This window comes from Amblyomma americanum, chromosome 8 (assembly GCF_052857255.1).
Source record: "Amblyomma americanum isolate KBUSLIRL-KWMA chromosome 8, ASM5285725v1, whole genome shotgun sequence".
In the NCBI taxonomy this organism is placed as follows: domain Eukaryota; kingdom Metazoa; phylum Arthropoda; class Arachnida; order Ixodida; family Ixodidae; genus Amblyomma; species Amblyomma americanum.
In genome coordinates this window covers 34,432,486-34,449,434 of record NC_135504.1, presented here as the reverse complement: position 1 = coordinate 34,449,434, position 16,949 = coordinate 34,432,486, and the positions used below count along the sequence as shown (strand labels likewise).

General features: G+C 46.2%; 1 protein-coding gene across 1 annotated transcript; it reads left to right on the top strand.

Annotated features, from left to right (window-relative positions):
* The first annotated feature begins 1,085 nt into the window (after positions 1-1,085).
* On the top strand, positions 1,086-16,424 carry LOC144101302 (lysophosphatidylserine lipase ABHD12-like). Its single transcript, XM_077634406.1, has 4 exons — positions 1,086-1,223; positions 8,310-8,581; positions 10,122-10,326; positions 14,202-16,424. Exons 2-4 carry the CDS (start codon positions 8,310-8,312, stop codon positions 14,853-14,855), a joined length of 1,131 nt encoding a protein of 376 aa, XP_077490532.1. The 5' UTR covers positions 1,086-1,223; the 3' UTR covers positions 14,856-16,424.
* The last annotated feature ends 525 nt before the right edge of the window (positions 16,425-16,949 follow it).

Here is a 16,949-nt window from a genome sequence, read left to right as displayed (position 1 = left end):
AAGCTGCGTTTCGAACATGTTCCCAATTCCAGCCGATTGCGTGCACCCCAACTCCTCCCCACTGGCATATTTCGTTGCTTTCGTCTTACGTAACCCATCGTCGCGTTTTATTTCTGGTGGGGCCACCACCCTGTTTTTTGTCCCGCCGTAGATGCAAAACTGCGCCTTTCCCGCTCAGCGTTTTTGCACATAATTGGCCTAATCGGCATGACGCGCATGACACACGCATCACGTGCAATGCAAAATCGAGGTTTTCGCAGTTTTCGTATCTCTCCAGCCATCCTCGTTCCACAGCCTCCTCTATGACTCGTTCTTGTAGCTTGTTTTCGAAATTATCTTCAATTTGTTTCCAAAAACATCTCTCCGCGTGTCTTCTCGCCTTCACGCGTTCGATTGCGCGATTCGTATCTCTCCAGCCATCCTCGTTCTTGCAGCTTGTTTTCGAAACTATCTTCAATTTGTTTCCAAAAACATCTTCCGGCATGTCTTCTCGCCTTCACGCGTTCGTTTACTTCGATTTCGATTTGCTGTCAGTGCGTGTTGTTGTTGTTGTTGCCTCAAAAGATGATGGCACATACCCACGGTGGGGGATTGGCCAGGGTTTGGTGCAGGTCCAAACAGGGAATGTCTAATCCAAGTGAATCTCAACCGACTTATCAATAAAGGTCCCCAGGTGGTCGAAATTATTCCGGAGCCCTCCACTACGGCAACTTTTTTTTTTCTTTCACTCCCTTCTTTAGCCATTCTCTTACGGCGCGGTTTAGGTGTCCGCCGATATGATGGTAGGGTCCCTAGAAATACAATTATTTCTAAGGACCCTAGTGACAGATAATGCGCCATTTCCTTTCCCCCAAAACTACAGTGAACTAGAAATTACTTCTAGTGCACTGTAATATGACTTCAGTCATATTGTTGCCGATGGTTAAGCCAATGATTAAAAACAAAAAATTTAAAAACTTGTTTTATTATTTTTTAGCGCAATGACTTGAGCGAATTCAACGTTCGTTATACAGTAAAAGTGTATTTATTTTTACTCGTCGTAAATGCAAACCTTATCAACATTATCATCATCATCGTCAGACCTGTCTCGGAAAGAGTTGTCTGCTGGCGGAGGCGTTGCTAGCGGCAGTCAGCGAGCTACGGTCTTCCTCAGTTGCCGAGCGTGCCCGACTGGCCTGACCTCCGTACACACACACATAGCAGGGCAGCAACGCTTCAGGAAGGTGAGCAGTCGACAGCGACCTTTCGACCCCTGTCCCCTTCCAGCGACGCGAAGCGCAGTGTAGGACCGCAGCTGAAGCTAAACTGCTCTCAAGTGATGCCGATCTTGGTGCCAAGCTCTGTTGTGCGACACTGAAATGGCAATTCATTCCGCGCCTTTGTCAAGCGCGCGCCCTGCAGCTATTGCTGCGAGCTTGGCGCCTTGTAGACCTCGGCCCGCACGAAGCACTTCCTCCTAAGATGCGGAGAAGTGATCATTGTTCTCGGAGTCCGATTACGTCATGCGTTGATTGTAGTCGCGATGTGCGGTGGTAAGCGCGCACTGTCACATGAGGAGGAGCTGGCGCCTCGCGCTTTCCGTGGGAGGACACCCGAGCTCCTGCGCTTGTAGCCTTTGTTTTATTCAGACAATGGGTATGCATAATTTCCGGCGGCCGCGCTGTACGTCCGCGGAGTCCTGTAACTGTTTGCGCGTGTCTCCATGTGCTCATATCATAGTAACTGGGCATCCATTCAGTCGATTGTTTGGTTGAGAAAATAAATGAGCTTAGATGCAGCAAAATGAAACATAATCCTATAATATAAAGCTCTTAACTGACGAGCCTTGGAGCGGAATCAATTTCGTGTCGTAAAATGTAACGAAAAAGGCGCTGATTCGATCGACAAACGCGTTCGCATTGTATTGCGCGCTATCAGCATAGATAAATTACTTTTCAGCTAGAGGAAAAGTGATAGGTGTTCTTTCTCTATAGGTACGACCTATTGTATACTCCAAGAACGTGACATTGACGTGCCAATCCTGATATATATCGTGCATGTTATCAGCGCAGTTTTTTTGTCTGATTCACTGTATCAAGCATTATATAGCGGATACAGTTTTCCTGGAATTTATCTGTGCAATACTGGACCCCAATTATAGTCGGTCGGGCGTTCTTTTAATTTTTTTCTTTTGAGCTGGGGTGGAAGTTCCTGTAGTTTTTGTCATCCTGTATACTGCCAGCAGATGGGTTTGGCAGTAAGTGTTATGAATTACTGCAGTTTTCAGAACAGCACACAAACCACAGTTGTGTGGAGTTGATTGCCCTCATACGTGTCTCAAATGCCTATAGCTGGCCAACAGTATGAACCATACAGGGACGGACACATTCAATGCGCTTGGCAATACACAGCACAATGTTTTTGGTTTTGCAGCACATCATCTTCTTCTACAATGCTGTCTTGTTTGCTATGGTCACTAATATAAAAAATGAGAGTGCTGCCTTAAACAGTCCTGAAAACGAGAATTCGTCGGGCAGAAATATTTAATTAATTCCTGTCGTGAAATTATTGAATACCATTTGTTAATTAAAATTCGTTTTGCTTTTCACTACACTTTTATTTCAAAGCACCCTTTTTCTGTTTGAAAAGTTTACTAGCTTAAAAATTCCCAAGCATATTAAATTTACGGTGCTGATGTTTTGTCATAGGCCTCTGGTAGATCGGAATGGCATGTAATCGTGTACCCTCAATTGCATTGCAATGCAATTGAGAGTACCCAAGTTTTCCTAACAGCACGGGAAATGGCATTGATCGCTCATCACTTTCTCTTCCATGAAGAACCTGTGCAGCTTTGCATTTTCTCTGCGAAAAGATTTCTAACGACGTAAATGTTTCCACTTGCATTACAAGATGGCATTAAACATTAGTGCTATAGCTATGGGATAGCGATCGACACGACAATGTCATTAAGATGTCAGGTTAGTTCCTCTGTTCTGGGTCTTGCTGCTGCCATGCAAAGCCATTCTGCAACGAAGCTAAGACATGGATAACGGGTTTGTTATCACCAACCATGCACTGCTATGAAGTCAATGCTATGTAGATGAAGTGAACATGTGATGCGGGGAAAGATAACAAATGGTATGTCCATTAGTGCAGGGGAGGGAGTTACCAAGTGCAGGAAAAAATAGCTGGGAATGGCAGAAAGTCCAGTGGGCAGATGAGATAAGGAAGTTTGCAGGGCTAGGGTGGTCGCAGCTGGCACGCAAACAAGAAATTGCTGCGAAAGGCCTTTGTGCTGCAGTGGCTTTAGCAAAAATTATCACCTCTCAATGAGGTGAAGAAGCCAGTACATTAAAAAATGGTCAGGGAAATAGACTAAGCTCACAATTTGCGATGGCAGACCATATTTCTGGGACAGTGTCTTCTCGGGTGGAAATAAGGTTTAATCCAACCCGTATTAAATGTGCTGGTGAGATGCTAAATTCAGGAAAATTAGATTTTACTCTAAAATAAAGTATCCTGTTTGTAATACTGAATTGGTGCCATGCATGCACAATGCTGTGTACACAAACTGTGCTGCTATGTACAGTTTATGGTGCCTGCTGTGATCATCAGACATAGATGGCCAGTTGTAAATACTTCTAGAAGCCGATTCACATTCCTTACTTCTGGAATACATTGGGATGATTTTGCACTTCTTTTTCTTAACTTTCACAGACTTCACTCACCATTTCTAGTTGAAATTTTTTTTCCGTGCTGGACAGCGTGCAAGCCTAAAAAAAGCCAAATAGTTAGAAATGCGAGATGTTTAGAATCTCGCATCATTTTAAATGTTTGATTTTTTAGATTTTCCTGAGAGTTCATGCTGATGTAGTAGTTGTGATTCCTTTTCAAGTGCTTGCTGGGTTTTCTAATTTGTCTGTTTGTTTCTTTTATGTATTGACTATAATCTCTCAAACTTTTCTTGATGATCGTTGTGATTTTTTGTTTTATATTCTGTTAGTTTACCAGTATCCCTCAAGAGGAAAGTATACAACAGCTGTATCTGAATGGTACTCACCTATGGGGCATAAATGTGGAGGCTGACGAAAAGTGTTCAGCTCAAGTTAAGGACAATGCAGCGGGCTATGGAAAGAAAAATGATAGGTGTAATGTTAAGAGACCGGAAGCGGGCAGAACAGGGAACAAACACGAGTTAATGACATCGTAGTCGAAGTCAAGAGGTAGAAATGGGCTTGGGCAGGGCATGTACTGCAAAGGCAAGATAATTAAGGGTAACAGAGTGGATTCCAAGAGAAGGCAAATGGAGCAGGGGGTGGCAGAAAATTAGGTGGGCGGAAGAGGTTAAGCAGGCATACGGTGGGTGCAGCTGGCAAAGGACAGGGTTAATTTGAGAGGCCTTTGCCCTGCAGTGGGCATAGTCAGGCTGATGATTATGATGATGAATTTATAAACCATGCATGTGATTATTTCTTTCAGTTTTGTAGTAATAAATTTAACCGCCTTGCTAAACGAACCTAGGTGGTGGAAGGTTTGTAGAGTCACGAGACGCAGCTTTTTACTGCCATTGTGCCATAATGGGTTGTAAAATCGGAGTTTGAGGAAAACCGTCTGAATTATCCAAATGTCGAGTTATCCAATGACCTCTCAACAATGCCAAGAACCATTTGAGTGAAAGTAAAAATTATTTGGTGAAAACCTCAGCTATGGTCAACTCCAGCTTTGAGACCTTGAAAAAAATGTCCGAATTATCCGAATGTCAAGTTATCAAAATGAGCCCCAACACCGACAAAAGCCGTTCATGTGAAAGTAAAATTCATTTGATGAAAACCTTGGCAAAGGGTCTTCTCCAAATTTTGAGACGAAAACTCCGCAACAGCAAGGATTTCCGCAGTTCTGTCAAATGCTTTAAATTCGTGCTCACTATCGGGAATGTCAGAAGCAGGATTGCTCCATAATGGCAAAGGTTTAATAATAGTAATAATAATAATAATTGGTTTTTGGGGAAAGGAAATGGCGCAGTATCTGTCTCGTATACCGTTGGACACCTGAACCGCGCCGTAAGGGAAGGGATAAAAAAGGGAGTGAAAGAGGAAAAGAAGAGGTGCCCGTTGTGGAGGGCTCCGGAATAATTTCGACCACCTGGGGATCTTCAACGTGCACTGACATCGTACAGCACACGGGCGCCTTAGCGTTTTGCCTCCATAAAAACGCAGCCGCCGCGGTCGGGTTCGAACCCGGGAACTCCGGATCAGTAGCCGAGTGCCCTAACCACTGAGCCACCGCGGCGGGTTCCACGGCTTTTTTCAGTGTGCGAAACGGTAGAACTGAAGTTTCTTTGCGTGCAGTGTTGCAATGAGGAGGCTTCTTCGCACAAACAGCGAACAGCACGCATGACGGATGTGGTGGACAGCACGTGACGAGCGCGAAGTTTCAACACGTTGGATGGCTGGAAGAACGGGAATAACACGCGGACAAAAAGCGTTGAAAGCGCACATTTCCGCCGGAGCGGCATGTGATATGCTTTCGAAAAACAAAAAAAAAGATAAGATTATCGATATAAACGGCGTGCAGCGATGCGTTCCGCTGGCTGATATGCGCAGTCGATAGGCACGCTGTTGCCGCGGGCTGGCGGCGAGCCCCCAAAACGAAACTGTGCGGCCGGACTCACGGATTGTCGGCGGGGAGCGATAATTAGGAGTAGAGAGTAATAGCTTAGCGCGATCCACGATCCGGTACCGTGATCCGCTTCCGCGGGGCACCACTACATACGCGCTGATTAATAAAATAATAATAGTAATAATAATAATAATAATAATAATAATTGGTTTTGGGGGAAAGGAAATGGCGCAGTATCTGTCTCATATATCGTTGGACACCTGAACCGCGCCGTAAGGGAAGGGATAAAGGAGGGGGTGAAAGAAGAAAGGAAGAAGAGGTGCCGTAGTGGAGGGCTCCGGAATAATTTCGACCACCTGGGGATCTTTAACGGGCACTGACATCGCACAGTACACGGGCGCCTTAGCGTTTTTCCTCCATAAAAACGCAGCCGCCGCGGCCGGGTTCGCTGATTGGTCCCGACGCGGAAGGAGCGCACGCAGCTGACGGGCACGTGGCGCCATCTGGCGCCCCCATGGCGTTCTGCGCACGCGCAGTGGAGCAGCGCGATCCGCTACCGTGATTTGTTTCCGCAGGGCACCACTGCCACAGTGACACGTGACCACTGAGTATGTGTTGATTGGTCCCGACGCGGCAGGAGCGCACGCAGCTGACGGGCACGTGGCGCCATCTGGCGCCCCCAGGGCGTTCTGCGCACGCGCAGTGGCTCCTCGTGGAAGCGGATCATGGTAGCGGATCGCGCTATATCCTATAACTCTCTTATATCACGATCCTATACCGTGATTCGCTTCCGCGGGAACCACTGTACACGCACTGATTGGTCCCGACGCGGCAGGAGCGCACGCAGCTGACAGGCAAGTGGCGCCAGCGAGCTTACATGGGCGTTTGGCAATGGGGGGAGGTAGAATTAAAGAGGTTCTCATGAGTGAAGGAAATATAAGCACTTGAAGGACAATGCATTCACTTACTCTTTCCATAGCAGCAGATAACGTGAGAAACTCTGGATAAAATGACAAAATTAATGTATGTCGGAGCATATGCTGTCAAGAGCAATGTTTTGAAATATATTTGCTGCATTTTCTAGGTATCATGAAGGAACGCTTCTGTTAGGCTGAGAAAAGTGATAGATTCAACTAAAGCAAAGAAATAAATAATGGCTAAGTGCGGTGCACACTCGGAAAAAGCTGCAAGCTTGCTATACGTGCACAAATGTGCACATGGTATCTGAAAAGGTTAGAAGCAATGATACAATGTATATCTCATGCCACTGGAAACGCACGTGTGGTGAGACTTGCAAGAGCACTATTTGCATCGCCTTTGTTGCACAAAGTCAATTATGCATTTTTTCTCATTTTACACAGGCAATAATTACAAATTCGAAATGTTCTGACCTTTCAAAATGTCTTTTCGTTGGTTGCCAGCTTGCCAATTAATTAGTCTGGGATAATTGAAGGTTCAGGACGCATTTTCTCAAGTGGTTGTCAATGCAGCGCCCTGCGGCAATGCAGATGTCTCGCCCCTTGATAGTGAGACATTTCTGCTGAAAAAAAAGGTTATAACGACACGCATTTATTTTATTCCTGTGTTTTCTTCTGTGCATGCAACATGGTTCTCTTCGTAAACTGCTGTTTCGGACACTACTGAAGAACAAAGCTGTTAAATGCCCCTCAAAGGAGGCTCTGCAGCCAGCAGTGTTGACCAGTTATCATGACATCGTGGTTAATTCCCTTGCATCTGCTGGCACTGGCATGAGATCACAAGGGGTTGGCAGGTGTAAGAGGATTAACCACAGTGTCATGTCAGCTGGTCGACACCACTGTTTGAGGGGTATTTTCTTTGTTGTCATTTATCAGTGTATCCGATTGTAGCCTGTGTCTAGTCTTGTTACCTTTGTTGTTGTGCATCCAATCTATAGTACTGTTATTAAGGTTTGAAGTTCATGTAGAAAGCTTTCCATCGTCGAAGACATGTATCTTGAGCATAATAGTGCTTTTTATGGCCATTTTATGATAAGTTGCCTCTAATTTGAGGTTATGGTAAAAATGGTACTGAATAATTGTCATGTTTCCATCAGACTTAAATGTAACAGCCTAGCATATAAAGTCTTACGTGACTATCATGCATGTTCCTTGGCCAGCAACCTTGTGAGCGAAGTCTGGTTGCACAGATCTCTTGGAAAGACTTCTGTGGTTTTGTTTATTTTTTGGGGGGACAGCTGTAGACCCTTCCAACCTCTGCAGGTGTGGCCATATCCCTTGCCAAAATGTTGTTTGCAATCATGAAATGGGGGACGAACCATGAACCCTTCTATTATATTGGAAATAAGTTTTCAACTACAGTAACTCAGCCTGGTGAAAGCAAAGAGGAAGCGGTAGTTCCAGTGTGTTTTCCATGCACCCAATGAACCTTTCCTTTTTGAACACACAGATGTCAAAAAGCACCTGCTTTCTTCACTGTGGAGGACAGGTTCGACGTCGTGCAACTGCTCCTCCAGATTTTTACTAGGTCCACACAACAGGCCACTGAGGGATGTGGCAGTGTCCAGAGAGAGCTTATTGGGAAGGTCTCTAGTGGAATTCTTCCCGAGTGTCTTTTGTTGAAAAACCTCCAAAGTGATGACAATCTGTCGTGTACCTCCCTTTTACGGGCGGCTCTTTGGTTTGGGAAGTTTCCCAACAGATTTGTACCAGGGGGGAAATGATCTTGTGCAGATGCTACGCCAGCGTGGTACCGCGACAGTGGCCGAGGCCAAAGTGCCTCAGGACAAGGGGAAGCCGGCAGCTTGCCCGCCTCAGAAACAGAGGCAGGTCGGCCTGTTTCCCACACTGCTGCTGCTGCTGCTATCACTGGCCGTCGGGGTGCTGGTCGTGGCGCCAGCCGTGTTCTACGCATCGCCCTGGGTTCGGCGCCAGGCAGTCTTCCTCACCTTCGTCAACATCCCGCCGTTTCCACGTCTGAACGACCCACGATCATACGACCTAAGGTCTGGCTTTTGGCCGCCGTGGAAGGTTCTCTCAGATCATGAATGGCAGTTTACCAATATCCCTCAAGAGAAAAGTATATAACGGCTGTATCTTACTGGTACTTACCTATGTGGTAGGAACATGCAGGCTAGCGAAAAGGGTTCAATTTAAAGACAATGCAGTGGGGTATGGAAAGGAAAATTATAGGTGCAGTGTTTAAGAGACAGGAAGAGGGTGGTATGGTTCAGGGAATAAACGCGGGTTAATGACATCTTAGCCGAAATCAAGAAAAAGAAGCGGCCTTGGGCGGGGCATGTGATGCGAAGGCAAGATAACCACTAGTCCTTAAGGGCAACGGAGTGGATTCCAGGAGGAGGCAAGCATAGGAGAGGGCAGCAGAAAGTTAGGTGGGCGGATAAGATTAAGAAATTTGCAGGGATACGGTGACTGCAGCTGGCAAAGGACAGGGTTAATCGAAGTGACATGGGACAGTGCGGGTGTAGTCAGGCTGATTATGATGATGTTCATCATTACTCAAGCGCTCCTTTTGAGATGCCCTAAAGGGAATCTTTCAGTTCTTTAAGCACAAAGACTCCCTAGAGGGTGTTTTTTGGCTTAGTGCACATAGGGATGCACCAAAATAATCATGCTAGAAGAGAAAAAAAAAGATCAGTATGCAAACTGTGGAATTATTTTACACACCACGCAGGTAAAAAAGGAAGGTGCATTGCAAGTGTTTGCGATGTTCGTCCTTCTGATCTGCCTGCCTCCTGTGTTGTGTTAAAGGCGCCTGTTATTTGTAAGCAAGAGGCTGGAAACTCAATTAAAAGCGAAGTTATTTATTAACGATCATAACGGCGGCACAAGCGATCATCTCTCTGCATCCATGTGATGCCGCATCCGTGAAGGGTTGAAAGTCCAAATGGAGGGCCATTTCATGATCGCATACAGGGTTGTGAGCATGAGTGTTGGGTATGCTGGGCTGCGGCAGGTCCACCTGACACTAAATCGTAGGAATGCACAGCTGACAGTCATAAGTAGCCAACTAAACCAATAAGCTACCCAGTAGCATCAGTTGCTTTGTGGAAAAGAGGGCTGTGCAACTTAATTGGAATTTAGGACTTGGCTGTTGACAACTTCCAAACGAAATCAAGAATGTACCAGTATATTCAACCATATTTCTTTTGCACTGTAACCAGCAAAGTTGAGCACTAGGCTGACTCACAAAACGTCAACAAGCAGAAAAATTGTCATTATCTTGTGTCATTAACTGTAAATAGAAATGCCTTCATGAGTTCAGCTTAACAGTGATCTTGTCTGAGCCAATAAACCAGTCCATAATGGGCTGAGCTCCTGCTCCCACTTTGTAGGTGCAAATCATGATGGAGTGACTGTGCTGTGAAAGTAAAAGACTAACGGCTGCGGTACTGTTGGAATGAAAGAACATATTGTGGGCAAGTTGAGAGCCCAAACATTTCAGAGTCAGTCATACGATGTTAGCCGTCGCTTACGTTGCCTGTGGCCATGAATGCTGGAACATGGGGCTATGCGCACTTGCAGGTGCGCGCACAACCTGTACATCGACTCTGAGGAACCAGGGCTACGCCTCGGAGCCTGGCACATTCCTCCGGCTTCTTCCGTGGATCAGCTGGGCTGCCAGAAGCTGGACCAAGATTGGTTCACACATGACAAGCGGCCCGCAGTGCTCTACCTGCACGGAAATGGTGGCTCTCGTGCTGGCGGACACCGCGTCAGCCTCTACAAGGTAAGGGACTGTAAAGAGTTAAACTGCCGGCTCATGCTTGAACCACCATCATCATCATCATGAGAGTGGCCATGATGATCATGCTCAAATAAGTAAAGGAAGGGACCTTGAAGAGGAGGAGAAAACTAAAGAGGAAATTCCGGCCTGTCACTCTGATAACAGTAAGCGTAAGCAAAAAATATATGTGTGTTCAATAGTCAAATTGGCGCCATCTGGAGGTGCACAGAGGAAGTTGAAAATGGCATTACACAAAGAAACTTATGCGCACTACCTCGTATCGTTGGTGCTCTACTGTTAAACTTTTATAACCGCGCTCCTGTGTGATTGCTCAGTCACCTAACACACTAACTGCAGCAGAACATCATCAATGCGAACTTATGGTTTATTCTAGCCGTCATTGTGGTCCCTTCAAAAACACATATTAACAGTCTGAGGCACCTCAGTTTAGTCGCATGTTTTCTAACATGTAAGACATTAGAATGCATAGGCTATCATGTGGTATTTCCTTGCTACCGCTAAATAATTTATAATTGAATTTCTCCTATCATGCTGTTTCGATCTCATCAACTGAGTGACGGCTGTGACATGTAAGAAATGTTTAGGTCATGTGAGGCATAAAAAAAAAATTGCTGTGGTTTAGCTCTGGTTCAACCTGGAGTGACGCGATAGATACAGCTGGCTGAGTGGAACTCGCTCAGTCGAATTGCAAAGTCAGTCTTTCGTTGCTCCGTTTCGCTGGGTGTTCCTTCTTCATCTTCGTCCCTGGACGTGGATTCACTCTCCCCCTCTCTCTCCCCCCCCACTTGGTTTCGCCGGCGCGCCGTGCTGCCGGCAGCTGCTCCGCATCACGTGACCAGCCATGGCACCACCACGGTAGCCATGGCGCCGCCACGGTGGCCACAGGGTGGCCACGCTGAAGGCTCGAAATGCTAGCCTAATGTAGCTGTCGCTACAAAACCGCAATATAGTAGCTGATACTTTGTTTGAAACAGGCTGGCATAAGCGTTGTAGTCAATTAATTCTGCATATCAATGATTATATTGCTGTTTTTTCATGCCTCATGTGATCTAAATGCTCCCTATGTGGCGCCTCACAACTCGCTAGGCTGTTGGAACCGTACCCGAAATAGCGTCAAGAAATTCAATTTATAAATTATTTAGTGGTCTTAGGGGAAATAGCATGGAGTCATTCATGTATGTTCATGTCTAATTCATCATTTGAAAGAATAAAACATGTAAGCATAAATTTGGTGCCTATAGTTCTTTAAAAAGGCTTCCTATGATTCAAACTGTATAATTTGAATAATTTGGTCCCTTGCAAGCTCGGATCACTGAGAGTTGAGTGTACTGTACCCTTTCAGTGGAACGTGGGTGATCATAGAAAAGGACATATTACTGCAGCTGCAGTTAAGAGCACGTTTTTCCTTTTCTGCGGCATCGACGTTTGTATTGACGGAGTAGCTCAGAGTAGGAGTTCGAGGAAGGTGGAAATGTTGGTGGCACTCCACTAAGTGCCGCTTCACAGATTGTGGCGTCCTCTGTGTACAGTGATATGAACTAGTGCTTACGCCTGTACTCCATTTCATGCATCAGGTGCAGTGCTGTCAGAGATGGTGCTCTTGTTTGCGCTACCTACATTCGCAATCAGAAAGTAAGGCATGTTTTGTGGCGAGCAAAAAAAAAAATGAATTCTTTCCCTACAGGTTTATTACATGATATACAGTTGAACCCCGCTACATCGAAATTCACGGGGTGCGTGAAAAATTTCATTGAAGCGGAAATTTCGTTGTGGCGAAATCGGCCCAAAAAAACTATCTGCCTGACTGCACTGCCTGATCTGACTGCACTGTTCAAAAATATCATTTATTTACAAAAAATTCGGTCATCTTGGCTTGCGTCCTTTTAGTGGACACGAGCATCGTGGTGCGAGTTTCACACTCTGCCAACAACTGCATCTTGATGTCGTCGTCATGCGCACCAATGAAAGCACGAATGGTGTCAGATGCGTCCATCACATGCAATGCAGATGGCAGGGCTGGTGCATCTTGCACGTCGCTCTCATCTTTGGACGAGGCATCGTTGTGGCGGGCCTCTTCAATTATTGCTTCATTGGTTAGCTCTTTGTGTGCTACCACGTCCACATCAACGGCGATGTATACATCGAGGTCGACATCCGTTGGCACGTTTCCGGTGCCCCGAAGTGCTCCCCACGCCGCAATGGCCTCTGAGGAGGGAGGCTCTGTTAGGACGCGGTCGTCGTCCGTTGAACTGGACGTTGATTCGGCGCCATGTTTAAGGCCAGCGTGCACAAAGCAGTTCTCAATTATGTTCTCAACTTGCGTTTTCTGCACGGCGTTGCCATGCTGGTGTCGAGTCTAGCACACTAACACTAATGAAACACTGTACAATCGCACTGCATTGGGCCGGCTCCACTGCACGTCTCTGTCAATATGACGAATGATATCGCATGATATGACGGACGATATCGAATCGCACTTCCCATTCACACTCGACACACTATGGGGCACACATCGATTCCAGCAAGCGTTTTCGGTGAAATTAAACGCCATGAACGTGCTGACGGGTAATGTTATGCTTGTTTTGTTGTAAAATAAATGTTAAGCCCATCTACACTGAACAAAAATTTTGTTGCAGTGGAAACGCACCTGAAAAGACAATTTGTTGTGGCGCAAACTAGCATGCATTGTTTTCTATGGTATGCTGATGGGGAATCTAAAATATTTCGTTAAAGCGAAAATTTAGTTGAAGCGGCGTTCGTTGTAGCGGGGTTCGACTGTATTTGTCATGAGCTTCGCTACATCAAGGGTCACCGATAGGCCACGTCATTTTTTTATGCTTTGTGGCCACGGATACTGAGTCACACAATGAAGCCATGGAACAAATCTTATGGGAGGTCCTCCTCCTTAAACCTCACAATAAAATCTGACCATTGGCTTCATGTGACCTAGTATTCGAGGTCGCACAGTACGGATAACTGACGTGACATGCCGGTGACCCATGATGCACTGAACGTGTTAAATGCACTCTTACTGCGACCTGTCGCGGTGGCTCAGTAGTTAAGGCGCTCATCTACTGAGCCAGAGTACCCGGGTTCAAACCAGACCACGGCGGCTGCTTTTCGATGGAGGCGGAACGCAAAAGGTGCCCGTGTGCTGTGCGATATGTCAGTGCACGTTAACGATCCCCAGGTGGTCGAAAATATTTACGTCCACTATGGCACCTCCTTCTTCCTTTCTTCTGTCACTCCGTCCTTATCCTTTAGGGCACCTTTTGGGTGTCCATGGAGATACGCGAAACAGTTATTTCCTTTCCTGAAAACCAATTTTTTTTTCTTACTGCTGAAGGCACGCGTGCCTTTGAAAACTCGGCCACAAAACAACCATAGAATAACACGCCTACTTTTATTTTTTCATGCAAACTACTTCCATACCTCTCACAACATCGCACTTGATGTATGACATGGAGCATATTCGCGCTGAAGCCAACACATTAGCTGCCACTGCACATGAACCCAGCAGTGCTGCTCGCATTGAAGACAATGGAGCAACCACAAGGGGCGATAGAAATGGCATAAACTAACACTTAGCAGATCACAACTAGAAGGAATAAAAGAAAGATAGAAAGGAAAGATAGAAATAAATGACTAAAGATGTATTCACCACTGCAAACTGCTGTCGCAGGATAAGCTAAACTGCGTACGGCTACACTGCAAGACTTCACTCTCGAAGTGCAGAGCAACACCCAAGAAACATGTCGTCTCCTGTATAATTTGTTCTTTTGCCCACTGCATTTAATGCAAGCCACAGGTGAGTTGCAGTAGTGTAGTAATGCTACTGTGGGCGTATATTTGCACAGGTGTTGACAGGCTCCCTGGACGTGCATGTTCTGGCACCAGACTACCGGGGCTACGGCGACTCAGGGTCTGGTGCCACAGGCCCTTCAGCTGAGGCGCTGACACAGGATGCCCGCACAGCACTGCGCTGGCTACAAGCGCGTGCACCAGGCCGGCCAATAATCCTCTGGGGCCACTCTCTGGGCACTGGCGTGGCCGTGCGCCTGCTCGACGAGCTGCAACGCCGTGGAGAGCCACTGCCGACAGGCCTGGTGCTCGAGGCGCCATTTGATGCGCTGCACCATGTCGCTGCTACACATCCGATTTCACTGCTTCACCGCTGGCTGCCTTACTTTCATCCGACCTTCGTTGCAAGCCTCAGGGATGACCCCGCCGTCGAGTTCGACAGTGCTACCCGTGCCCGCTCTATCTCACCCAAGCTGCCAGTGTTGGTGCTGCATGCGCGTGATGATGCAACGGTGCCATTTGCGCTAGGCGAAACGCTGCACCAGGCCTTGCGTGAGGCCCGCAAGAGCGACCCCGCTGCCGCACCGCTACGCCTGCAGGCGTTTGACGGCCAGTTGGGGTACGGACACAAGCACGTTTATCGTGACCCACAGCTGGCCCCACTGGTGGCTGAGTTCTTTGCCCTGAACCGCACTGGCGCACGACACTAGGAGCGCACCTTCAAACCATGCAGCCGGGCTCAGACATTTGACAGTGTTGACGCCGTAAAGCCCCAAGCGGTGCCTCCTGGGACCAATGTGCTTTCGCGACACTCTTGGTGGTCCATGGGAGCAACTCATTCAGTATTCAAAGCTGGTGTCCAGCCGCAATGGGCACAGAAGTGCCACATTTGTGCTCGTGTGTTTTATGTTCGCTCTGAGGCAGCATGTTCTTGGAGAGGTGGATTGCCGCACTGGGCTCACTCCTGCTAGGTCATTTTGCACTTTCTACAGTCTGGAACATGGCAGAGTGTCTTTAGTGTGCTTCTTAATGACGCCACAACGTGTGCCTGGAAAAATACATGAGGCTTCTCAGTCTGAGAAGGAAAAGAAGTGGTTCAATATCCGTTGCAACGTACTGTGCCCTTTCTATTCATGCATCATTTTTGGGGCTCAAATATAATTTATTTGCCACAGGGCATCGAGCGAGAGGAGTCGCTAACTGCAATGCACCTTTTTGTACATGTGAAGCACCGGGGAAGCTGTGCCTTTCCGGTCTTTTTTGCTTTGCCTAGCATTGTTCTCTGGGCACATTTTTCTCCGTTTGTTTTTGCAGTGTCCTGTCTGTAGGCTTCAAAGTGTTAAACGTATGAGTACAGGCTGCTTTGGTTTGGTGTAGCTGTGTTCCACGATACTGGAGGGACTCTATAGGACGTACTTTTGGCAGCATGTAATACATATCTGTGAACATGTGATGTACAGAAGCAGTGCGTGTCCACTAGTCCTGACCAGAACATTCAACAGTTATTGTTCTGTATACCCATGTCACTGCTAACGATGTAACATAGGCAGTCCTAGCAAGTGCTGGAGCAGATATTTGCAGCTGTTATTCTGGTCCCGTGGGGAAGAGCCCATTTTCCAAAATCAACCACTCTGGAGAGTGGGACACTACTGTTAACTACTATCAAAATATGTTTACTTTTCGTCATGTGGTGTTTGCATATGCTTGTTGCTATTTTAGAAACAGGCTGATGAACCAGTGGAAACTTAGCCAGTTTGTGCACTTTTCTAATGGTTATGCGTTTCTAATGGTTATGCCATAGGCCACGCCATTAAGTAACGAAGCTTTTGCTCACGGGCACTCCTAGCTGTATACACATGGTTTTGGTTTTGGACGACCACGCAACTAGTGTAATGTGCGCAGCTAAGAGCACTAAGAGCAAGCTGTGCTGTGTGTGAAAAGTGCCAGAACTTTAATGGGAGCAAGTTCTGTTTTTAAACATTTCTTTATACTCTTTTTTTTGCAAATGGACTTGGCTCACACCTTTACAAAAGCCAGATGATACGTGATAGACTTCTAACAGCGATAGGTAAAATGTCAGCATGATGTGATAGACTGAACTCAAGTGGTGATAGCTCGATATTAATCAAATGATTAAAGTGCCTTAAGGGTGTGTGCCAAGCATAATGCCTGCTTATTTTGTGAGCAACATGGATGTTTATAGTTCTTATATACATGTGAAGGGCATATTTTTTCATTGTGATGGTATAAATAAAGACTGTGGTTTTACAGTGCAATCACATTGCTTACGAGTGCAGTTTTATTCATAATTTGACTAGTAAATTGTCAGGCAATGCCTGCAATAGAAGTGCCTGCTTATATAAAATTAGGTGCAAGTATATAAGTGCCATGCAGGAAGGAATTTATTACAAGTTTTTGCCAAGCATGTAGGCTGGGCAGACTATCTCGGGCAAATCGATAAAAGCATAAAGGAAAATGTGCGGCAAATAAAGTATAGTGTATCATTAACACTAAACTGACCAGAAGGGTGCTCTTAGTAAAAAGCTAGAAACACAGGGAAGTCGTAAGTATAATAGCAATTTTTTATCCTTTTTTCTGTTTTGCAGCTTTCTCGTGTTACTGTCCTCTTAACCTTTTTGCATTTACCTCTATATCTAGCTAGGTTTGCCCAGTTAGAAATTCACAACCTTTTTTTGAATCTAAATACTGTTTCAATCATTGTTGAGCATACCTGAAACAGTCATAGAATAACACAAATGGTTTTTCTGCATGTGTTGCTTATAATGCAGTGCTCTAGGCCCTTG

Excerpts from the sequence above, each read along its gene's own strand:
- LOC144101302 (XM_077634406.1), top strand. The coding sequence starts at position 8,310 with ATGCTACGCCAGCGTGGTACCGCGACAGTGGCCGAGGCCAAAGTGCCT. Across the intron at positions 8,582-10,121 it reads CCACGATCATACGACCTAAG|GTGCGCGCACAACCTGTACA; the intron begins GTCTGGCTTTTG and ends GCGCACTTGCAG. Across the intron at positions 10,327-14,201 it reads ACCGCGTCAGCCTCTACAAG|GTGTTGACAGGCTCCCTGGA; the intron begins GTAAGGGACTGT and ends ATATTTGCACAG.